This window comes from Panthera tigris, chromosome X (genome assembly GCF_018350195.1).
Source record: "Panthera tigris isolate Pti1 chromosome X, P.tigris_Pti1_mat1.1, whole genome shotgun sequence".
Lineage (NCBI taxonomy): Eukaryota > Metazoa > Chordata > Mammalia > Carnivora > Felidae > Panthera > Panthera tigris.
In genome coordinates this window covers 89667582-89693284 of record NC_056677.1, presented here as the reverse complement: position 1 = coordinate 89693284, position 25703 = coordinate 89667582, and the positions used below count along the sequence as shown (strand labels likewise).

Below are 25703 nucleotides of genomic sequence, written 5' to 3'. Positions count from 1 at the left end.
GATGATGAAACATGTCTTGTCTGTCAAACCATTTCCGTTGATTCATCTTGATTATTGAATTATTCTATTAAATTAATGCATTCAATTAAAAAAAACACAAATCTACCAGATCACCAAGGAAATATCCATCAGTATCTGATCCTAGACACAATGTGAGAATAAGGCTTTGAATGTTCATGCTCTCAAAAGAGAATTCTTCCCATTGAGCCAGCGCTTTCATTCCACATACCTTATTTCATTTGATTCCCTATGAATTAGGAAGGGCAGAGATCATCCCTATCTTACAATGATAACAGCCATTACTCATACTTCCTAAGCTCCTGCTACACAGCAGATACTGCTCCAAATACTTTACATGTAGCCATGCATTTAATTCTCCCAAGAACCCCACAAGGTAGATACTATTCTCCCTACTTTACAGAGGGGGGGGAAAAACAGTCTCAGAAATGTCAATGCACCTGCCCGAGGCTACACAGCTGGAAAGCAACAGAGCTGGGATCTGAACCTGGCCAGTCTGGCTCCAGAGCCCCCACACTGTAGGTATTATCGTAAGAACACTGAAGCACAAAGAGGCTACCTGCCTAGACACAACTACCAGGTTCTGTCATCCAGTTGCGTAATGAATTCTAGAACCAAGGCCCACAGCTGGCTAACACTTAATCCAGCACTCTATTACTCTTCATTGTTTACCAAGATAAACAGACCTCTCCCACTGAGTGGACAGATAATTCTGACCTTTTTCCTCCTTGGCCTTTGTCTCACCTCTGCTGGACAAGGTTTCGGAGTCCTGCTCAAACAACCCAAGATTTCTGTTTCTCTACTAGTGGACAAGAAAAAAAGTCTGGCTCCTTCCATGCTGAATGGTTAGGGGTGGAAGGAGTCCACGCGTGGCATGAGAGGCAGACTGTGAACCGGAGTCAGGAGACTTTGCTCTGCTTCTGTTTAGCTGTGTGCCTTTGTACAAATCGCTTCACCTCTCTGGATCCCAGTTGGCTCATCCGGAAAAATGAGGAAGGAGGTGAACTGGATGGTCTCCGAGGTTTCTTTCAGCTGACATGGCATCGCTCTGCCATTCTGCCAAACCCAAGGAAGTTTTGCTAGAATACGTCATACGGTATCTTTAGTCGACCAAAGGGGAAATCGGTCAGAGTGGAGGGAAAGAAAGAGTTAGATAATACAAAAATGATCTTTGTCGAAGGCTGGCAAAATTAGGTAATATATGGGTGGCTAGTATATTTAGCACCTTGCCTGGGGGATAACATGCTCAAAAATGTTACAAGTGTTATTACTGCTACTAACTTTCAGAGAGATAACCAAAAATTCTAGTCCTATCTTTCTCCTAAATTTGACTCTCTTTTGCCTACCTGACTCTGTTCCAGGTTTATAGTGTTTAAAAGGTCAGGGGTGGGGGGTGGGGGAGCCCTACAGGAGCAGTGGGCACCAACTGTCCTCAACGGTGATGGACAGTTATGACTGGAAAGCGAGGCTCCAAGCCCAAGGGGAAGGGAAAAAAGAAAATGTAAGTGGGAGGGGCCAAGGTTAATCCTCAGTTCACTGAGAACTGACCATGGCAAAGGGTGTGGGGGGGGGGGGCGGGGCAGCGGGAAGCAACAACAGGTGCGGACCACAGTGTACTTTGCCAATTGTTTTTCCGAGCAGCCCCAAAGCAGAGAGTTAGAAACTTGGGAAGATGATCCCAGCCTGGTTTCCATGTGTGTCCATCTGAGCAAACAGCACTACCGGCTGTGAGGTATGGCCAAACACTCCGCAGCAGTCAGGAGCCCCTGCCACGCGGCAGGCTTCACATTCTTCTCCACAAATCCAGTGCAGCCTTGGCCTAAAGGTCACCCCTGACCTCCTGTGTCCAAGACAGCAACACTCCCCAACCCCCCCACCCCCCGAGAGCCCCACCCAGGGAGAACAGCCACAAGGCCCTGATGGGAAGGGGGGGTGGCGTCAATCTGTTCTCTTCCCTCACTGGCCAGAAACCTCACAAGCAAACACAGAAACATGACCGTGGCTTGGTGCTAAGCTTGCACAGCTATTCTGAGGAGGGCTGAACTGGAAAGTCCAGTGAGGTGCCGTGCAGTGGAATGGCGATCCCAAGGGGGTGCCCCACTGCTCCCTGTGGGCCTGGGAGCCCCGGAAGTAGAGAGAAATGCCCACTGGGAGCTGTAGGCAGCTGCTGCAGCCCAAGGGAGTAAGTGTAAAAGTGCTGAAGATAATAAGGCACTTATGCACATGACCCTCAGCAACATTCCTGCAAGGCACAGAGAATAAAGGGCAGTGACAGGCAGGCAGGCAGGCAGGCAGGCACGCGCACACGCACACGCACGCGCGCACACACACACACACACACACACACACACACACACACCCTTAAAAAAGGAAACTCTTAACAAATGCAAATGGACAGGGAGCAAGTGGTCATATGAAGAGGACCCTTTGTTAAATCTCCCTAGGTCTTGGAACGGGTGAGCTTCCACAACTAATTTCTAAGAGCTGCTATTTCTTTGGGCTGCTGTTTGTTTTAGAAAGGCCCTCCAAGCCAGCTCCAGCTGGGGAACCAGGATTATTACAGAAAACATGACCTTAGCCTTCTCAATTCTCGCAACTCCAAAGCTAAGAAACTGCCTATTTACCCACAATGCTTGGGAATCTGCCCAAAGGCCTTCCGATGGCATTGAGGGGAGGGAAGAGGTCCAAGGAGGGGCACCCCCCACTACACGGCTGTGCAGTCACATGATCAAGGCATCGGCCCTGGAAGGCAGCACTCAAAGGCGGCTCAGCTCCCAGGGCAAAGTCAGTTCTAAGATTCAGCTGGTCTTGAAAACATGAGAGGTTTACGGAGCTACCAGGATTGTCTAATTTTTTTTCTTGTCCATTTACTGACACGGAAAGCAAGGCACTGGTCTACTTTATTTTCTTTTAATATTTATTTATTTGGGGGAGAGTGCAGGTGGGGGAAGGGGCAGAGAGAGGGGGACAGAGGATCCGAAGCGAGCTCTGTGCTGACAGGCTGACAGCAGTGAGCCCAATGTGGGGCTTCAACTGACTGAACCACAAGACCGTGAGCTGAGTCAAAATCAGACAGATGCCCAACAGACTGAACCACCCAGGTGCCCTGGCATTGGTCTACTTTAAACCTACCTTTGTTTCGGAGTTCTGGAAGCAGCCCTACCTCCTCCAATAATTACCAAACCCTGGTAACAGACGGCACTTGAGAAAGTTACACTCCCCTCAATCAAAAGGAATTAATGAAAAAGGAAAAAAATAAATCCACACACCTGTCTCTGTCCACCCCCAAACCATTCCTTCCATACTTTGGTCATATACTCGCTGGTTTCCTAGGCTACCAATCTTAAGATAGCTTGCCCCATGAAGCCAGCCCATTGATGGAAGAGTGGCCCAGAGGTCCCTGGAAAGCCAAGCTTCCTACCAGTGACAGCCATCTGCCAAATTCTTCAGATGGGACTGGGTGATTCAAAGTAACTTTTCAAATTGCCCATCAAGCTGTCCTTAGGCCTCAAACAGCCAAGCATCATGGAACCAATATTTTTGCCCACTATGTGCCAGGAAAGTTTTACTTAGATAAGATTCTCAACGCTGCCTTCCTGTACCTAAGCTTTATCGTCTTATTCCAGCACCAGGCACCCAAGCTCACAGGAGCAAGCAGCCATGACAATGATGATGGTCATCATTGCCATTGCCATCACCATCATCATCATCACAGCTAAAACTTATTAAACATTTACTAGGTATCAGACACTATCTTATTAGTCCATTTTACACGTGTGGGAACGTAGGCTTAGAGAGGTTAAGAAATTTGCCCAGAGCTAGACAGCTGGTGGTAAGATCTGAACCCAGGCCCTTACCCGCCTCGGGTCCGTGCTCTGTGTGTGCTGACCCACTGTGCCACCACTGCCTTGAAATAGATCGCAGTAATACTACTACTCTGAAAAACTGCTAACATTTATTATGTGCTCACAATGAGCCAGAACTCCCGCTGAATACTCGATGTATTTTGCTAAATCCTCACAACAGCCCATTAGGTAGGTGGCATGATTCCCATTTTACAGAAGAGTGAAACTGAGGTTCGCAGCAGTTATGTTACATGCCTAATATCATGTGGTGAAGCAGCTCAAATGTAGACCCAGGAAATGTGGTCCAAAAACTCAAGCTGAGAGGCTGAACTTGCATTTGGAAAAGGAGGCATTTCTACTGCCCTACCTAGTCAGGCTCCCTGCTGTGTCCCAACTCCAAACCTCCAGGGTCCCAGCAAGAATGTGGCAAGTAAATGTTAATGAGGAAGGCTCTTTAGCCCTCCCAGGTCAATTCGGCTCTGATTAATCTAGGAAAAGAGGATCAAGACTCTCTCCAGAAGTCTCTCTCCTTACCCCCATCTTCCCTCAACCTGTCTTCTGAAGAAAGCACCTCACATCCAGCAGTCTCTGCTAGAGCTCTGCTCAGAACATCTAATAAGTGTTTACCCAGGGCTCCCAGAGCCATAGTTAAGGGCCTTAATGTGCAATCTGGCTCTGCGCCCTATTTAATCAGCACCTGAATGAAATGTCTCTTTGCTAGCAACAGCCAGAGCACAGGCAGGCAGAGGCTTTCTGCAAACACAGCTGGTCGGTTGGCAAAGGCGATTCAACACGCAGGCAAAATACACCCTGAGTTTATACCACCACTGATACGTGATAGAGGCAGGGAGACTGAAGCCATCAGGTTGGAAACAGCATGGGCCCGTGCTTCCTGACTTCCCTGGATGACTTTGCTTCTCCCTTTCCTACCCACCTAAACACCTGCCCAATGGGGCACTGCCTGGACTGTTTTTGCCAGATAGGCCAATCCTCTCTAACCTCCTGGCTCCTGCCACCCATCCCCTTCCCTGAGCACCTCCAGGCCCAGGACAAGACACACCCTACCTTCTTCCCTCTGGCATTTCCTCCCGCAGCTATGGGAACGGAACCACAGGTTTACTGAGATTCCCCCAAACCCTCCCCTTCAGATCCAGATCCCTCAACACAGCATGCATGGACAGATGTGCAAGCCATGCCCTGCTTAGCTGGCAGCTCTTTCCCCGGGAAGAAGCAGTCAACAGAGAAGGCTGATGCCCAGAGGAGGAGGAGTCCTCCCCAAGACTTCAAGCACCTTGGAGGGAGGCTCATGGTGGGGGCCAGCAAGTAGGGTAGCAAGGACTGAACATGGGAAAAGGCCATGTGCTCAAAAATAATGGGAGAAGGGCGCCTGGGTGGCTCAGTTATGCGTCCGACTTCGGTCCTGTCATGACCTCACAGTTCATGGGTTCAAGCCCCACATCAGGCTCTGTGCTGACAGCTCGGACCCTGGAGCCTGCTTTGGATTCTGTGTGTGTCTCTCTGTCCCTCCTCCGCTTGTACTCTCTCTCTCTCTCTCTCAGAATAAATAAACCTTAAAAAAAAAACTGGGACACACCTCACCAATTTGAGATCACGCTGGGGTAACAAGGCCCTTTTGGAAAATCCTCCCCCCACACACACCCAGTTAGGTCTGAAACCTCTTCATACCGGAACAGCTTTCTTCCTAATTCCCTCATGGCTATCACCGCCTCTGACAGAATGGTCATTTTGGATGCTAGAAGGCATTGCACTGGAGCCTGGATTATTCTGGAAGGGGGCAAGCTTGGATGGGCTGGGCTGGGGGAGAGACTTGGAAGCAGGGGCGAAGGGACAGGAAAAAGAAAGGTAGCAGGACAGCATCGCATGAGACACTAAAAATCTTCTGGTCGCAGGTGGGATGCCTGCTATCTCATTTCCTGTACTTAATGCCTTCTCGCTCTCATCAATGTTCTTTGTTGTCTGTCCTTGACAGCATGGGCCCTCCTTGGGACAGCACAGAGAACACAATGCTCTAGCTCACGAGCCCCCCACTGAGCACTGATGGGCAACTGCAGTTGGCTATCAGCAGCGCAGAAATGACAGAGCATTTCTGGAGCTTTATTTGGTTTGCCAAGGGAGAAAAGAGATGAAATCTACCCCTGACAGTAATATGCGAATGACTCCCAGTTATAGTTGTGAAGCTTTCTTATGCTTTGCATATATTGTTCCCTATGCCTAGAATTCCATTCCTTCCTACAATGCCCAGCTCATTGAGCACCTACTATGAGCCAGGCCCTGATAGAGGCACTAGAAAAGAAAACCAGACAAACAAGAGTCCCTGCTCTCCCGCAGCTGATGGGTCTCTTTCGTGAGCCAGCTCAAATGTCTCCTCTTCTAGAAGGCTTTCCTTCATTGCACTAGGTTAACAAAAAAAAGACCCTCTGGGCCCTATGTCTTGCTCAAATGTTACTGTAAATGTCACATTGTAATTTCGTTGATCTTGTCTGTCTCATCTCAAGCGAGTGACACGAGGGGAAAGAATGTTTCGTATTCATCTCTGAATCCTTGGATAAATAGCTGCTGAATGTGGGGTGCCTGGATGGCTCAGCCAGTTGAGCATCTGACTTCAGCTCAAGTCATGATCTCGCAGTTTGTGAGTCTAAACCCCGCGTCAGGCTGTCTGCTGTCTGCATGCAGCCCGCTTCGGATCCTCTCTGCCCTTCTGTCTGTCCCCTGCTCACGCTCTCTCTCTCAAAAATAAAATGAAACAAGTGTCCTGCAAACAGAATTAGCATGCAGTAACTCTTTGGAAACTCCCCTTAGTTTCCAAAGATCTTAGAGACTGGCAGGGAGGGAGGACCGGAAGGTGATGGAGGCCTGGCTGAAATACTTACTTCAGTGACATAACTCCCAGTCACCAAAGAAGCCACTGGAATGCTGAAGCTACCTTAAAATGTACCTCACAGTAACTTGGGGCCTTCACACTTTTAATCGCAGCCACATTATTTAACACCTACATAAACACTGAGGCACTGCCAGAAGGTTCAGTGCCCTGCCCACAGGCCACCCAGATTCACGCCAGTCAGGATGAGCTTTTGAACCAACGTGCTACCTAATACTTTAGCTACTAGATAATGTCTCTCAAAGTGGGGTTCAAGGCTCACCAACATCAGAATTACGAGGGAGCATGTAATAAATGCAGAGTCCCATCACTGCCCTCCACCTACTCAGACTCCACGTAGAGAGCCAGGGATCTGCACTACACCAAGTTTCCAAGGTCATTTTTCACAACGAAAGTTCGAGAATCCTTTCTCTCCACACCCACAGTTTCTTCATGTCCACACTGCCAGTTACTGGCAGAAGAGGGACACCTGGGACGAGATATTCTCAATTTAACAAAAGATACGTAAGACCATGAATACAGTAACTTGATGAGTGGAACCCTTTCACAATGTATGTGTATGTCAAACCATCATGTTGCACACTTTAAGTATCTTACAGCTATCTTACCTCAATAAAACTGAAAAAACAATTCAAGTACAAAGAAAAAAAAAGATACAAAAGGCCAGGAGAAGTTTACAAATCTGGCTCTTCTCACCGAGGGCATTTTGATGAGGCATGATGACAATGAGCTACCACTGAAACATGCAGAAAGAGATGGAAAGTGAATCACTAGCCTAATAACATTTCTTTAATTTATGCGATATTAAGGAAGGAAAAGAAGTAGGCCTGTCCAGATGTCTGCCGAGGGATTAAGACCAAGATCCAACAGCATAATTTCCTCACTGGGATGAAAGTGAGCAGAGACTCTGGGCAGAGAGAAGGCTGCAGCACTAATCACTGGCTCTTTGTGATGGAAATGCAACAAGAAAGATGTGTGAGCTAGAGCCCTGACCACCTCTCTCCTCTATTTCAAAAAACGGACAGGAGATTCTCCTAATGGGCACAAGAGACACAGGAACCATGCCCCATCAGGCCTCAAAGGAACACAGGCAGGGCCACTGGAGGCCAACAAAAACACAGAGGAGAAAGTTGGCTCTGTCCATTGGGCAGTCAGCATTATCCAGGTACACGATGAACAACTGATGTACGTGTATGGTATTGTATTAAACTGTGCAGAGAGTTACAAAGGAGAAAAAAAAATAACACTGACCCCTTCTGTTAAAAAAAATATATATGCTCACGCTAACGGTGGAGACTGAACAAACACATACACGCACAAAAAAAAAACCAAGTGACCCAGCCAAATGCAGAATTACCTACAAATATACAAAAGTATACGTTAATGAGCCAAATCTTCTGAGGAATGTTCAGAGGGTTGAGAAAGGATGACAAAAGGTGTTACCAGAATGACTGGAATAACTGGAGTCGGTCAGGGTCATCTGGAAAGAAGATCTTCAGGAAGATCTACAGTGGGGAGGAACAGACAACAAATCCTATGAAGACAACGATGACAAAGGTGGCCCAGGTATGGCAAAAGGGACAAAAATCCAGGGAGGGGCGTCTGGGTGGCTCAGTCAGTTAAGCATCCAACTCTTGATTTTGGCTCAGGTCCTGATCTCACAGTTTGTGAGTTTGAGCCCCACATCGGGATCTATGCTGACAGTGTGGAGCCTGCTTAGGATTCTGTCTCCCTCGCTCTGCCCCTTCCCTGCACTCAGTCGCTTGCTCTCTCTCTCAAAATAAATAAATAAATGTGTTTTTTTTTTTTAAGTTTGAAAACAATCCAGGGAGCCTGTGGATCATCCCGTGAGGAGGCGCCAGCAACACACTGTTCCTTAAAAGCGAGCACCATGCTGGATTATGTTGGCAGGTATAGACTGGGACCAGTCACAACATCCAGTTTTATGGGCTATACATGAGAAAGGTATACAAGCAAGGACTAGGAGCCAGAGAAGAGTCACAGAAATGCTCAGGGGAATGAATTCCAAAAGCTAGCAAAAAAGTTGCAAAGGAGCAGAGGTTTGTCAGTTTCTGACTTGAGGTGAAAATACATTGGTCACGTGCCAGCTCTGATCAGCTCTACCCAGCTTCTCTGTTTAAGTGACCACACAGTTACTTAGAGGATTAAAATGCTTTGTTTTCCACATGGCCCATTTCACGGAGAAGACAGAGACAGGAGAAGGTGAAATAATTTGCTCGGGTCCCCACAGCAAGCCAGGAGCAAAACTAGCGCCAGTGTTAAGTCCTAGGGTGGTCTGTGGGTTGTGGGACACAACAATCCACACACAACTTCTCTTAATAATGGACACCCCCAAAAGACGGTAACAATGGAAGATGGAAAAATTCTCTGCAAATTTCCTCGGGGGAAAAAAATAAAACAAACTAAAAAGGAATGTCATGCCTCACTGCTGAGGCCCATATAAACATCATCCTCTTGTGTCCCCCTGGACTGATAACACAGGACACAGTCCATCTGATAAGCTGTCAGCAGATGGCTGGATCCCTCATTGTACCCATTACCCACCAACGTCAATTCCAAGGAGGGGCAGTTATCAGTGCTCCAGACACCAGATGGGGATGAGGAGGTGTGGCTGGTCTCAAGTCAAGGAGGTGGGGGGTGGGGGGGCTAAAAAGCCTAGTTCTCAAGTCCATCAGGTTTTCTCTAAAGCAAATCCATCACAGGGTGAACGGAACACACCACTGTTTATTCAGTTAGTTCCAAAAGGTGTCAGGAAAAGCTCAGGAATGTTTTGAAGATGTGCCATTCTTACATTTGCGGCGAGGAAGTAGGAAAATCAAACACTGAAGCAAAAGCAGGCAAGCCAGATTTGGTGGAAATGAGACTTCTAATATAGTATAAAGAAGACAGGGAATCAATAGCAATGTTAACCCTAAAAAAGGATGGGACTCAGTCAGAACTACTGGCTAAGGGGCACCTGGGTGGCTCAGTCAGTTGAGCATCCAACTTCAGTTCAGGTCATGATCTCATGGTTCGTGAGTTTGAGCCCCACATCGTCCTGCTGCTGTTAGCAGGAGCCTGCTTCAGATCCTCTGTCCCCACCCCCGCTTGCACACGCGTGCTCTCTCTCTCTCTCTCTCAAAAATAAATAAACGTTTAGAAAAAACTACTGGCTAAAAACCACTGGCTTGGCGGCACCCAGGTAGCTCAGTCAGTTAAGCATCCAACTCTTGTTTTTGGCTCAGGTCATGATCTCACGACTCGTGGGGTTTGAGGCCCACAAAGGGCTCTGCACTGACAGCACAGAACCTGCTTGGGAATTCCATCTCCTCCTCTTGCTCCCTGCCCCTCCCCCACTCATGTTCTCCATCTCAAAAATAAACATTAAAAAAGAAAAAAAACATTGGCGTGGGACTCTGGGGTCTATGGCATCGATTATTAATTTGGCAAATGTCCAGCCCGGATCCAGCCTGCCTTATGTGCATAGCCATATGTTGTACCCCACTGAGTTCATTGCCCAATCAAGAGATGTTGGACACAGACATGTCCAGAACCGACAGGAACTGGACAATTAGAAAAGCCATCCAAAATGGGGTCTTTTTGTTACGTACCTAAGACACAGACAATATAACCGCACGCCAGGGAGATGAAGGGCCACTAATTTAAGAACACCAGTCTGTACAGACAGAACTGGTCCAACTGGCGAGCATTTTAACCCTTCTGCTGAGAAACTGTAGACTTTAGGATGTAAACAGCTACGAGAATCTCTTTCTGCTTAAGCCTCAATTCCCACCGCAGCGGCTCAGTCTTAAAGCTACCTCTGCCATGAACTTGCCGGGTGATTTTTAGTAAATAGCATAATCGCTGAGTAAATTCACTCCCTGTCACCCATACCTGCAAGAATAACATGCATGAAGGGACTAGCCATGCTCGAAGAAATACTTATTGGCAGGCACCACAGATCTTCACCAAGGCTTATCAATGGCGCATGAGTCTTGGGGCTTATGAATCCTGACAACCCTCTCGCACTCCGGCTGAAGGGATATGGGAGATGGTTGTGCTTCAGTCACACAAACCATGATCACCCACGGTCCCAGGGCCTCTGAGAAATCAGAGGAGACCAAAAAGAAACCGGACAGCAGGAATATTAATCAAGAACAGAGCTCAGACACAAGAACTGCCCTTCGTTATGCTTCTAATGCTGGCAGCCACCCAAGAGCAGCATGGCTATGATGAGGGGTTGTTTAAAAAGGCCTTGGGAATAAATATTTTACAGACTGAAAAATGGGAGATGGGGAAGCTAACCAATTTCCCTCCAACTCTTCCACTTCCTGGCCTAAAGCAATACTGTCCTTGTTATAAACTTACATGGACTCAGAGGAACAAGGCCTTTCTATGAAGCCAAAATTGAGTCATCCTGTGGGGAGAAACACACCAGAAATATTTTCTGCTAAGCTGTCCCTTTCATTTCAGTCCATGTGTCCCTTTCCTTTGCGGGACCTCTGAACTCCACAGAATGTTCACTTGCCAAAGCATTTCTCTGTACTCAACATCTCCCCTTTGGAATATACAGTCACAGGAAACGTTTTAACATCTTTTTCCAGGCCCACGCTAACCTATCATAAGCCTAAATAAGATAATGCACGTGAAAGTGCCTTATAAGCAGTAAAGTGCCAGGTAAGTGTAAGGTATTATTAACCACCCTGGCTATCATTAGCCCTTGCTGCAGTCAAGTCAGAAAACGGTTTCCAACCATCTGTTGTGGAGTTTTCTAAGGACTCCCACTAACTCTGAAAAATCCATACTTTCCTGCTTCCCAGAAAGAGCCATAGGTAGGGTATGGGATGTGGGACTGACCAAAGGCTGGGTCCCACAGCAGGCCTGAGGCTACTAATTTAAATGACACAAAGCAGGGATAGGAGTAAAGAGCATAGGAGAACAATCCTGGTCAGAGTCAAGAATTCCTCAGCATGACTCTGTTCTCTTGCCCCCTGTCCTATAGCTTCAGAGTCTAAGCTAAGCACAGGACAATGAAAAGCATAGGTGACAGACAAGAATCAGTCCACAGTTCCCCGCCCCACCCAAGCATGCATCCCTCCGCAGCAACCAGCCCCAAGTGCCATCATCATCTACGCATGTGCCCAAGGGTGGCCAGGTCAGGCTGACTTTACTGGGAACATACAGGAAGCCGAAGACGAACAAGGCCACCCGACCTCGGCAAAGAAGAAATGAGGTTCCTTTTTCCACACAAGGAAGCCAAAAAGCATTTCTAGAATAGCACTCTGTTGCATCCCTGGCCACTACTTGAGGAGAAGAGAATCACAGAACGCTGAGTGTCCAGAGCTAGGCATGCAGCTCTGTGTCATTTGGCAGATGGGTAAACTGAGGCCCAAAAAGTTATTTTTCCTCAAAGTCACACAACTGAATAATGCCAGAACAAAGTCTCTACAGTCTTCTAAAAGCTTCTAAAAACCCTTCCACTCAACACCACGGTGCTGCCAGGTTTGATGTCATCACACCAGTTTCAGCCCCAGTCAGGCTAAATTTGGTCCTTTGTTGACCTTCTAGATATGTGGCTGCCAGTGGCCTCAAGACCCCTTTGTAGGAGAGGCACCCTCTGACCCTCACCACCTGCCATCCAAAAAAAGCACTCCTGTCCCCAAAGCCTCCCACAGCAGCGGCTGAGATGCGTTGTTTCCTCGCATTAACAAAAAGCCCATTCATTAAAAAAAGAAAGAAAGAGGACTGGGCTCAAATTTACACAGAAGGGCTAGCTAGGAGAGCCCTGGGCTTCCTGTGTACGGCATTACATCCCAAGAAGCCCTGTCTTTAAAAAAAAAAAAAAAAAAAAGGCCGCCCTCCAGCCCCACTGGATGCTGACAGCTACACAGCTATCCACACCCCCCCTTGCCACCTCTGCAAAGACAGGAAGGGGCTGGAGGCCATTCACCACATTTTACAGATTGGGAAACTGAGGCCAGGAACCTGCAATCAAAGGAGGGCCTAGAACACAGAAGGAGCAAGCGCTGGGCACTCCAGAGCCTCAGAGCCACAAGGAGGCGGCGCCATGATCAGCCCAGGCCTCCCCCTGAGACCTCCCAGTCACCACTGACAGCGTGCAACCCCAAGGAGGGTAGGCGACTTTTCCAACCCAGACGCTAATTCGTCTTTTGGCTGTGGGCAAGCAACCTCCCATCCCTGGTCCCTGGGCCCCACCAGGCCTGTAAAACCAAGATAATAATCTCAACCTCCTGCCCCACACAGGGTTGTCACAAGTCTCCGGAGAACAACCTTCTACAAATATAAAAGCAATAAAGATGCTAATGACAGGTTTCAAAACTGTCCCTGAATAAAACACACCAGGTTTTTCACAGCCCGAAATCTAAAATAAAGATTTTTTTTCCCTTCTCTCCTCTTCCTCCTCCTCCGTGATTTTATAGTTTTAGAACATCTCTCCACAAAGGCTGAGTACAGAAAGACTCTCACTCTTGGGCCTCACCCAGATTATTTTTATGTATCTGGCAACTCTCCTTTTCAATCCCATTTGTTTTTCTTAGCACCGCTAATGGGAGGTAAAGAAATCAGCTCTCTGAGCACCCCGGACCATGACCACAGGAAACAGAAGAAGAGTGATAAGATGGAGAGGTTTGCAAAAAATAAATACGCTCTCACCGTGGATAGAGAGCACCAGCCCGGAAGTTCAGGAGTCGGCCTGGGGCCTGTTTCAGAGGGCGCTTAGTAGGAGCTTGGTGCTGCTCCAATGCACACCTCAGAACTGAAAGGCAGACCTCGCCTTAAGAGCATGAAACTCCCCAGTGAAAAAAGAGTCATGAAGAGAAACCCATAGAAGTATATCCCCAAAGTACCACAGTGGAGACAAGGAACCTTATCTGACCACCTCCAGGAAAGGGTGTCGTCAGACCTCTGGGAAATTCACTGCAGCAGAGGGGATGGGGGCAGGCCATGGTCCCCAGATGTGATTCAGAAAGGACACCTGGCTGGCGCTAGACGTCCTGCTTGTGAAAGCCCAGGGTAGGGCTGGGAGGGGAGGGACAGCCTACCAGAGTGCCAGTGGTTCCCAGGGCTCTGTCACTACGTCCCTCACCTCCACTGTGGGGCTGACGCATTGTGCAAAGGTGAAAGAAAGCCAAATGTGGAACCTGCACAAAAACAGCCACTCTTGGAAAATCATTTTTAAGGGTCCCGCTTCCCGCAAGATGAAGTGCTCTACATTTCCGAGTGTCCTGAGCACACAAAGGACTCTTATCACTAGGGCTGCCAGGGAAAAAGTCAACACACTCACATGCATCATGGTGACCAGGTGACAAGGGTTGAGCAGGTAGATGACGGTCTTGGTGGCGAACTTAAAGCCCACCTCCACCCCGAAGGTCAGGCACAGGGCTACTAAGAGCAGATTCTTGCTCAGGCTCTCCTTGCCTTCCTCTGGCCGCTGGGTCACCTGCTCTGGCTGGCAGCCACGGCCACCCCTACCGTCCTCCTTCGTCTGCCTCAGGATGTGCCGCAGGGCCACCAGGATCTCCAACAGGGCCAGGGTCAGGACCACCACACTTTCCAGCAGCCGCTGCTGCCAAGAGAGGAAGGCAGCACAGTCGGGGCCCCCATTGCCTGCAAAGCTGGGGTCCACGCCCCCATAGAGCCAGTCCAGGAGACTTTGGTAGCTATACCGGGACATGATGCCAAGTGGTTCCCCTCGACCACCGTGCAGGATGCAAGAGTGAGATGGAACACAAGCCCAGAGGGTTGCCCGGGTGCTGGGACGGGTACCGGAGGGCACACCCCCGCACCCGCACCCCCCTCCAGACACCGGGGCACCTAGAGCAGGGGAAGGGAAGCTACACGCGAGGCCCGGGGTCAAGTGCTGGCTCTAACTTGTCCCCACGGCTGTCTGGGGAGCCCCCCGCGCTTCTCCAGTGGCCACCAACGAGGCAGGGTTGAAAGGAGCCGTTGGCCAATCTAAAAGGAAGGAGAGGAAAAAAAAAAAAAGGTCTCAAAGAGGCAATTGCATCGGGAATTACGAAGCGGGGCGGGGTGACTAGCGAGGGCAGAAAAGGGAACAGGGGCAGTGGCGAAGCAAGCAAGGGTCAGGGAAAGCCGGAGGCCGGGAGGGTCACGGCGAGGGCCGAGGGGACCCGGCAGTGCCGCGGGAGCCAACCGGGGAGCGGCGGGGGTGAGAGCGAGGAGACACGCGGAGGCCAGGAGAGGAGCTAGCGGGGCCGGGCAGGCGGGGAGGGCGACGGGGATGGCAGGGACGCCGGACTCCTCGTCTCACGCACTCGCCACAGGGGGATCTCTTACTCCTGCAACCGCGTGGCCGTCTCTGCCCCCAGCTAGCAACTTCGCCGCCGACGGGCCCCTCCAGCCAATTTAGCGCCGTCCCGGGCCAGCCTCCCGCCCCCGGGTCCACCCCCGAGCCCCCAGCTCCACCCCCGGCCCCAGACGCCCGCCCTCGGGCAGCACCTCCCCCCTCCCGCGGCCCGCCCGAGACCAGCCCCCCTGGCGCAGGCAGCAGCGGGAGGAAGCCGGCGGGGAGGGAGGAGGGGGGGAGCGGGAGGCCGGACCAGCCGGAGGCTGGGCTTCGGCCGGCCCCCTCCCTCCGCCCCGGCGCCGCATCTGCCCGCGCCTCCCGCCCGGCCCGGGGACCGGTCGCCGCGCCCCTTGGGGCTCCACTCACCGGCAGTTCGGCCCGCGGCCCCGGCTCGGCGGCCGCTCGCCTCCCGCGCTCCCCGCGCCCCGGCGCTCGGCTCCCCCGGCGGCCGCAGCTGCCGCCGCCGCCGCCGCCGCCGCCGCCACAGCGCGCGGCTCCTCCTCCCCGTCTTCCTCCCCCTGCAGCGGCCGCGCTCGCTTCCTCCTTCTTCCCCTCCCTCTCTCCTCCCCCTCGCCGCCGCCGCCTCCCACCGCCCCCCCCCCGGCGGCGTCCCGCGCAGCCTCTCGCCCCCCCCCCACGCCCTGGGGCAGCTACTGCCCCGCCTCGCCGCCTCCCCGCCGCGACCTCCCTAGCTCCTACTGTTCACACCTCCCATCCCCCTCCCCCCTCCCCTCTCCACCCTCCTCCGGCCTCAGTCCCCGCCTCCTTCCCCCCCTCCCCCGGCCTGCCTCGCGTTCTGCACTCCTAGAGCCTGCACGCGTGCACATTCACCTTCCTTCACCGCCAGTCTACACAGTCCGCCCCCTCAGGGAAGCCGTTTTGGCCGACTCCGGCTCCCGCGATCCGGTTGCCCCGGGCGCATCTGTGTCCACCGAGCACATAGTAGGAGCTCAGTGGGCCCTCACCAAGCTCACGGGGAATGAAGAAGCCTGGCTAATGCTGAGCCGCTGTGCCAGCTTTCCTTCGGGGTGTTTGCATGGCCGTGACCTTCTCGGCGCGTCTCCTCCTTTCTGCCCTGAAAGGAGACTCCTGCGGGACCAGGATGTCCTCTTCCCTTGCCTTTGTCGCCCCAGTCCCACTCGCGGTTTCAGTGCCTGACGATGGAGGCCTCTTTTCCTTCTTTTCCTTGCTCTGCTCCGGTATTTTTCTCCCTTTACCCCAGGCCACGGCCACTCCCTCCCCTGGCCCTCCTCCCTTTTTCTCCCGCCCTGCCCTACACCTTAGACTTGCTGCAGGAAAAGATGCCTCCCCCAACCTTTTCCCCTCCCCTGTCCCTATAGGGGACCAGCTGCTTTCCAACCCGCATTCACGCGGCTGAGGGTCGTGCCCCTGAAGGCCAGCCAGGACAGTGGGGGTGTGGAGGGGCCCAAGAATGGGAAAAGAGCGGCTGATTGGAGCAAGGTCCCCTTTTCTTCGCTGCCTCTATCCCCCGTCTGTGGTTTGATTCTCTTGGGACAAGGAAACAGGAAAGGGACCTCAGAATCTACCTCACAGTGATTTAACATTTATTGAAGACTCACAGTGAGTTAGGAGAATATCCAGAAAAACACAGTCAGGCACTTTGCCTAGGAAACACTTTCGGGTGTTGGCGGCAAGCCAGACTCAAAACATAAAATACAATCTACTGTATTATCAGGCCATGGTCCTCCTATCCTTTCCAAGCCTGGTTTTCCCCACAAATAGAGCTTCAGGGCCAGGTGGCTTTATCTAATTCGAAGCTCTGTATGGCATCCACCAGAGGCCCAATGCTTTTCAAGTGCTAATTAATAAAGAACAGCTCATTCATTCTCCTTAGGTGTTTTGTTAAATCCTCTGCAACATAACCAAGAAACAAGAAGGGTAAAGTTGTGGTGCTCCCGGCAATGACCTGCAGCATCCGGAGACCTCAAATTCCTCGCTTCCAGGAAGTAAGAATGAGATTATAGAATTCAGTAAATGGCTTCATTAATCCCTCCAATTTTCCTGCTGAACTTCAGTTGGCAGTTTGGCCTACTGGGTCCTGTGTTTGCAAAACGACTGTCTTTAGTGACTACAGTCCGGCTAACTTCCTCATCTGAGTCACAAATTCCTCTTTTTTATAGGTAGAAGGGCCAAGTGTTTTTGGCCCAGGCCTGTAATCCCATTTACTTGCTGTGTCCCTTTGGGCAATCGATGCAACCTCTCTGTGCCTCAACTTCCATTAATTGAATTAACTATCATCTAATTCCTAGGATTACGCACTTGGAAATGCGTTGAATTATGTACGACGTTATGCTGTATCTGGTGCATAGACATAAATGCTCAGTAAATGCTACCCGTTATTGTTACCCAGTTCTGCATCTGTGTGTGCTTGCGTACATACGGGCATACACCCTGAAATTTAGTGCCCTCCCCCACACCTGCATAAACAATCCTACCCAGCCTTCAGATCGCATGTGATATTGCTTTTTCCCCCAGCTCCCAGAGCTTTCTCCCTCCTCTGAACTTCTATAGCAGTTATTGCCTGCACTACTCATTTTATCCTGAATCACATACTGCCTCCCATTGTTTTCTCATTGTTAGTCCTGTCCCCCACACTCACATCTTTGACAGCAGGGGATGGGTCTTAATCTTTTCTAACCGCCCCCCCATCACAGCACCTAGGGAGTGGCAAATCCAGTAGGCACTAGACAAACACTAGGAGATTGTTGTCCCCATAGGTTAAAAAAAAAGGCAAGCAATAATTGAACCAAAATGGTGGGTCAAATTTTAGAAACTCAAAAAGGCTCAGACAAATGTCCTGATCGCTTCCTTGCTGGGACACAGGCCAGAGGCTTCTTGTCTGTAAACAGTAACAAGAGCAAATGAGCTTTGCTTTTTTAAGGCAAATTAACTTTGCCTTGTGGGGCACAGTGAAAAGGGAACCCGGAATCCAGGCTCCGTGCAAGGGGATCTTGGGGGAAATCAGCTCTCCTTGCTTCAGCGTACTCAGGAAAAATGAGGGGGTTGAAATAGAATGGTTTCTAAGATACCTGCCAGCTCTCATATTCTATGATGCTGGGAACTCAGCCTTCCCGCCTTTTCATCCAAGTCATGTTTGAATCTTAAAGCAGATAGCCCATCTAGCTGGCCTGGTGACAGGAGCCACCTCTCTGCCTGTTGAGACAATACCCTAAATTCTTTTGTCCAAAGTACCTTCCCAGGTGTGAGATCAGCTGACCTCCCGTGGAGTGCAAAGCAGCAGAAATTATAACCTCTTTTGTACCACGGACAAACAGAGGCTCAGAAAGGTAAAGTGACTTGCCTAAGATCACACAGAGCGAGCACTAGAAGTTGGGGTTCAACAGCACAGGCTGGAGGAAGCTCTTTCTCTTTGACTTGGCCATCTGACCTTTTCTCCCCCTGCACTTTATATTCTTTCAATCCATTCCTGTCCCTCTACCCACAATGTAACCTGAAAGTCAAATGCATGCGTGATCGCCCACAAGCAAAAAACAATGCACAATCCCAATATTATATCAAGTATTATCAGTTAAAATAAAATGCATGTGTTTGGGGGAGAATGAAGAGAGAAGCCTTTGTCTTGATTTGACTATCCGCTTACTGCTTCTTGCCCCTTCCCCATTCATTCAACTCCAGCTTTCATTCCACAAATATTTACTGAGCCTCTGTTAAGCACATGGGAATTTGCCGGACATGGAGGCAATTTCTGCCTTCAAGGAGCTTAAAATCCAGCTAGGGGGATATGACTCACAAACAAGGAAGGGCTAGATAACGGTACACGAGGGAGGCATAAATAAATACAAGCAAAGCAAATAGCTGCTTCCTCCAGAGCACGTCTCGCCCATGAGCTGCACAGACAAGGAAGGCAAGAAGAATTCAGGGGTAGTTCAACATCAGGCAAAACTCATCCATGGGGAGAGAGGTCCACATGGCAGTGAAAGGAAGCAGAACTTGTCACCTCAAAATATGCCTCTTTGGCATAAGGATTATTTTAGGCGGATTATTTAAAATTTTTTTTTAACTTTTTATTTATTTTTGAGACAGAGATTGACAGAGCATGAACGGGGGAGGGGCAGAGAGAGAGGGAGACACAGAATCGGAAGCAGGCTCCGAGCCATCAGCCCAGAGCCCGACGCGGGGCTCGAACTCACAGACCGCGAGATCGTGACCTGAGCCGAAGTCGGACGTTTAACCGACTGAGCCACCAGCACCCCTAGGCGGATTATTTAAAAGAAGAAGAAGAAGAAAGAAAGAAAAACAGCAGACACAGGAAAAGCTCTGAAAACTGAGAAGTATCCGTTTGTAAGAGACATTTACATTTACAAGGGAAATCTCCATCTGCCCTAAGCCTTGACTTGCTGTCCTGACGTGCTTTCCTCATATTTGGCAGAAAGGTGCAAATCCCATCCTGTCCCTACTTCACAAGAATACACTCAGGACAAATAAAATTACACACATGAGGCTTTTTGTAATCTTGCTGATATACAAATCCAAAAGATGATGACTGTCATTAAATCTTAAATCATGGAAAAGTCACGCTTTCACCAGGGAAGCCCTTAAAATACATACCTCTGGTACATGCTAAGAACAGAAATAAAAAGTTCAGAGACATCACACACACCAAAAAGGTCTTTGGTTTGGGGTAAACTAACTTTGAACAGAAACTGACATTACTTTTTTTTTTTTAATGTTTATTTACTTTTGAGGGAGAGAGAGAGACACACACACATGGAGCGCGAGTGGGGGAGGGGCAGAGAGAGAGGGAGACAGAATCTGAAGCAAGCTCCAAGCTCCGGGCTGTCAGCATAGAGCTTGACGCAGGGCTCGAACTCACGAACCGTGAGATCATGTCCTGAGCTGAATTCGAACACTTAACCAGCTGAGCCACACAGGCGCCTCAGAAACTGACATTATTAAGCAGTTTATTTATCATCTAGAAAGCCCAAGTTGAAGAAAAAAGTTCAAGGCCAGAAATGAGTCCTCAGGCCTCCAAATTGAAACCTTCCCCTAATTCCATTCATTGACTATCAGTGGAAAAATGTTTTCTTGGCTTGTGATCCTCAGCCACCACTTACTCTGTCATCAGAAATTCAATTTGGCATTATTCGGCTATTTAAATCATGAAGCAGTCAGGTGGTTGTCTTTCTTCCAGGGGTTCCAAGAAAGGTCTGTGGTTAAATGTCACAGGCTCAGGCAGGGCCAAAAGCTTGCTGTGGCATACTGGGCAAAGGATGCCTGTTTGCCCTTGACACAGCCTGGGCAAGCCTGGCTGGGTAGCACGGTAATATGGTTGAAAGCATAGGGGACTGGTAGCCAGGACACGGGGATTGGATTTGACTTGCTTGGGCCAGTCACTCCCTTTCCTGGGGTCTCAGCTCTCTCTTTTGGAATCCAAAAGGATTTCAGTCAGTCACTCTAAATTCCCTTCTACCTTTAATATTCTCTGAAAATAACTGGGGAATGGGGGCGCCTGGGTGGTTCAATCGGTTAAGCGTCCAACTTCGTCTCAAATCATCATCTCACAGGTTCGTGAGTTGGAGCCCTGTGTGGCCTCTGTGCTGATGGCTCAGAGCCTGGAGCCTGCCTGGGATTCTGTGTCTCCCTCTCTCTCTGCTCCTTCTTTCCCCCTCTCAAAAATAAATAAACATTTAAAAAATCATGAAAATAATTGGGAACGTTATGGTAAGAGAACTGGCCTTACAGATTTGGACAGCAGTTTGGAGTCCTGGATATCTCTTTAGTATCTATACCATGATGTGGTAATGAAAAAGTTGCTTCATTGAATAGAGACATAAATCGATTCATTGCAATCTAAGCTAATCACAGGTGCATGGAAGTGGCAGACCCAGCATCTTCCTGAGGGAGGCTCATTTCTCCTGGCTGTATTTCCTCACATCCTTTGTTATTGTTGTTTTTTAATAAATACGTACTGAGGGACACTATGTGCCGGGTAATACGTACAAACAGGTATTTTATAGCTACAGTTTTACAGACAACATATATTTCCAGCATTAGACTGCATAAACCCACATTCCTTTTTTCATGCAGAAGTTGAATATTGTGAGAAATATTTTAAGTCTCTGATGCCAAAATTAACATGAAAAGTATCAACTTTATTTTATGTATCAATATTTGAATAACAAAGTAAAGGAACAAACTGGCCCTGAAATCAGGGAGACCTGGGTTCAATTCCTTGCCAACAAGGAGCTTTTGCAACCCCAGGCAAGTGACTTAACCCCTCAGAGCCTTTCTCCTCATATGTGACATGTTATCTGCAGCACTTACCTTGTAGTGGTGAGGATCAATGTGGTAATATATATGGAAAGTAGCTAGCGCCCTGTCTTGCAAGTGAGTCACTCGATAACTGTTTGCTTTAGGGATTTCCCCCTTTTCAATTCAAAACATTCATGCTGTAATCCTAAAACAGAAATCAAATCTACCCCAAGTCGGTCAAGTGGACCATTTTTCTGTTGAAAACCCTTTCGCTGCTGTAGCCTCAGGTGAAACTGACATCCTGTCCAGCCACAACATAGAAGTGGAGTTATTAGAAACCGCATACTTTCCTGCAGGGGAGGAAGAAGAAAGGAAAGAAAGAAAACCAAGCATCTGGTACATGTGCAATTGATTTTGAGATGTGGGCAAGCTGGCAGTTTGTAGTTGCTCTTTTCCTGAAGTGCAACGCTGTCAGAAATCAATATGCTGAAAGCAGTTTTGGAAAGCTTGCTTGGGAACCCCTGGAGGATTCTGAGAGCTGCAGCCGCATCCATTCTACCTCTAGGCAAGTCCACTACCCTAACCTGGTTCTCCGTTTGTAAGATAAAGCAGGCAGGACACTATCTCCTCTCAGTCCCAGCCGTGGAGTCAGAGCCAGGAAAGGAGATAGATTTCATTTGACTTAGATTACTAAGGAGTATTGATAATAATCCCCCTCCTGGAGTGGGTTAAAGAGTGTCCAGGGCCAGGTGAATTTGCATCTCTTCTGAGAATTCTTGAGGGGAAGTGCGGCAGTAGCAATCAGCTTCCGAATTTACACTCAGTATCTCAATCCACACCTGAGAATAACAACATTATTAACCATGATGAAAATAGAAACAACTGTCATTTATTGAGTAGTTATGTGCTAAATTATCTCAACCCTGGGGGGAAACCAAGGCTCAGGGAGAGAGAGACAGAGACAGAGACAGAGACAGAGAAAGACAGAGAGAATAAGTAATTTGCTTAAGGTCCCACTGGTAATAAGTGGAAGGGCGCATTTCCAAGCCAGATCTATCCAAATGCAGAGCTTGACCAGCTGACCCCCACACCACCTGTCTCTTGTCATATGAATGACCTGTGGCTTGGTCTTGCGAAGTGACTGACTAGGTGTGGAGGACTAATTTGTGAACAAGAACACAGTCTCTACTGTTTGGACCCGGGGAGCTGAGAAGCAAATGAGCCACGTGGGGTTTGAGCCCGGGTCCTCAGCCTCACGATCACAATATTTTAATTATCTGCATGCTTGGTGATACCTCCTACCCTAAACATGGGTATGCCTTTCACTTTGCTGCTCCAAATCAGGAAGTGATTTGCTCTTTCAAGGACTCATTTGGCTTAGCTGGCATCTGCTTTCAAAGCCCTGAGGACTGAATATCTTCAGTGCAGTTCCCTCTTGGATGGGATTCTCCAGATATTGATGGATTTGTTTGTAAGGACACAGAGACAGAACAGAGGAATGAGACAGGAGTCCCAATTTTGTCTGTGGACTGGCCTCTAGCATGCTAATCACATATATACACCAGGAGTTCAACACATGAACATTTTATCCTCAAATTCTTGGTTTATCTCCGTGCACCCCGGCCACTTGCCGGAGTCTCCCCGACTTGGTGCTACCTTTTGTGGTGGAGGCTTAACTTCAGGGCCACTTCCTGGTGTATTCTTACATCTCTTCTTTTCATCAACCCCCTATTCGTCCTTTCTGACCCGTAGAGACCACGATATACTGTTAGTCCCCAGCATAACCACAGACTCCATTCCTTTCCATATTTGATATTTCCTTTACTCAGGCTTACAACAGTTTGCAGGAACTCTATGTTGAGAAAGGTACAATTTATCATCACAACAGGTGGATAATAAGATGCAGTGACTGCATGGGACTCAGAAGCTTTCTGTTTTCCACCTCAGAATGGGTCATCTCTGACATGACATTTCCTGGGTTTTCAGAGGTAATAACAGCATAGTATTTATGAACTTCATCACGCACATGAAGAGTCATGGGATCCACTAAAGTAAAATTGAACTGGACGTTAAAAAGTAAGCATACTTTTTATATTTAAAAGTAGAATATAAGCCTGGGTGGCCCAGTCAGTTAAGCATCCAACTCTTGGTTTTGGCTCAGGTAATGATCTCACAGATCATGAGATGGAGCCCCACTTCTGGCTCTGTGCTGACAGCACAGAGCCCACTGGGGATTCCTTCTCTCCCGCTCTCTCTGTCCCTCCCCTGCTCGCTCGCTCTCTCTCTCCCTCTCTCTCTAAAACAAAATAAGTGAACTGGGGTGCCTGGGTGGCTTGGTCTGTTGAGCATCCGACTTCAGGTCAGGTCATGATCTCACGGTCTATGAGTTTGAGACCCATATCAGGCTCTGTGCTGACAGCTCAGAGTCTTGAATCTGCTTCCTATTCTGTGTCTCCCTCTTTCTGCCCCTCCCCACCTCACGTCTCTGTCTCTCTGTCTCTCTTTCTCTTGAAAGTAGAAACAAACATTAAAAAAAAGACTAAAAATAATAAATAAGTAAACTTAAAAATTTTTTTAAAGTAAATATAGTATAGCACAGTGCCTATAGCTAACAGTGCTGTATTATATACTTACAAACTTGCTTAAAGGGTAGATCTTGTGTGAAGTGTTTTTTTTATCATGAAAAAAAAAATGATAAACAGGCCAAGAGGAAACTTCTGGAGTCGAAGGACATGTTCGTGGCAGTGATTGTGGTGGTGATTTCATGAGTGTATACTTATTTCCAAACTCATCAAGTTCTATATATTAAATATGTATAGCTTTTTGTATGTCAATCATACCTCAATTAAGTGGTTTTTTTTCTTGGGTAAACATAACTGGGTCAAGGGTACAAGGGATCTCTCTGCACACTTCTTACAACTGCACATGAATCTACAATTATCTCAAACAGTTTAATTTTTTAAAACCAAATACAAATTTTTATATACAGGATTTGGTCTAGTGTTTCTGAAAGAAACAGATGGGTGGATAATTGGGTCCACACAATTCTGTTTCCCTCCAAGGTCAAAGGAACTCCAACTCTGAGTGCAGAAGCCATGCCCTCATTAATATTCAATTCTTTTAAGGTAAAAGAAGGAAAGAAGAAAAGAAAAACAGAAATAAAAAAATGTAAAGAAAAAGATGAGATATCTCATGGTGTTTGTTGTCTTTTTTTTTTTTTTTTTTTTTTTTTTTTTTTTTGCCCTCACCGTAATTTCTCCACCTTGTTTGGGTCTCTGGCAATAACCAAAACTTATTTTAACCCAGCCACATGGTCTGTTTGAGATGGTCATGTCAACCATAAATAGAAGGGATCTTTCCAAATGGAGCTTCTGGGGGAAAAAAAAACTATTTATCTGCCTTCTAGGGCCATTTGCATTTTCTGGGCCTCTCCTAGCACTGTCTGCTTCCCCCCCACTTTCTCATCACATCATCCAAAGATTGGATTTCATTCTGTTTTCTCTAGGAGACAGACCAGGCTTGCCTGGAAAGAAAACATCTCTGGAGAGATTAGACTCTGACTAATTCTCATTTCCAGCATCTAAAGGCAGAGGATTAGATTAAGAAATAACATAATACTGTGCTCCAATTGCTCTATGCGAGCTCTCTAATATATGGCATTTTTAATGGATACCAGCCAAGGTGATTCTTAGCAGCAGATGGTGAGTACTATATTGGTCAGCGGCCCTGCAACCCCTACAAAGAAGACAAGAGGAGTAACTTAGATTTAGACCAGAAAAAATGACCTCTGGTTTTACGTCTCGCTCTGATGTAAATATTCAAAGCCATAAGTTTCATGTGGAAGTGGGTATTTATGCAAGCTGGAGGGGGAAGGGTAAAAATGCTATTTCGTTCTAGGCAACGCCTATGGCTAAAGGGGCCAAGACAACTAGCATTAAGCAGGACCAGCCTGGGTTTTCACTTCCTGTTCCTTCTGACATCCCTCGAAAAGTCTGTCACTGCTCCTTCCTTCTTGCTTTTATTTTCCTTCTCTTCCTTACCCTGTCTCCTTCCAGTTCTCCTTTTCCCTTAGCCCAGAAAATTGTATTTACCTTCAAACACAGCCTAAAATGTTCAAATAGTGCCACCTGACTGGGAAACCTGGCAAGCGTTTCTGTCCATCCCTTGTCATTGGCCCCTCCTACTCTGAGTGGGCTCACAGCTCTGGGATGAGCCATCCCAGCCACCCCAGATGGCCCCCAGAGTAGGGGCACCTAGATCTGGCTGCCTGTTGCCCCCAGAAGGAAGGTGGGGGAAAATGACTCGCCTTTGCTAAGAGGACTTCCTTGGCTATTCTCTGACCCTACAGAGAAGCACATTGCAACAGGGGGATTCTGACATT

At 48.4% G+C, this 25703-nt stretch overlaps 1 protein-coding gene across 4 annotated transcripts in view; it reads right to left on the bottom strand.

Annotated features, from left to right (window-relative positions):
- Positions 1–15490, bottom strand: part of TMEM164 (transmembrane protein 164) — a 173043-nt gene extending 157553 nt beyond the window's left edge. Inside the window, exons 1-3 of one of the 4 annotated variants that reach the window (XM_042973878.1) lie at positions 15057–15169; positions 14066–14736; positions 13824–13922 (exon numbers count right to left, since the gene is read on the bottom strand). In XM_042973878.1, the coding sequence (XP_042829812.1) occupies positions 13824–13922; positions 14066–14455 (489 nt within the window). In that variant the 5' untranslated portion in view covers positions 14456–14736; positions 15057–15169. Of the gene's footprint in view, positions 1–13823; positions 13923–14065; positions 14737–15056; positions 15170–15454 lie in introns of those variants that run through there. The other 3 variants (XM_042973877.1, XM_042973879.1, XM_042973881.1) reach the window with 3 other exon arrangements.
- Positions 15491–25703: the final 10213 nt, after the last annotated feature.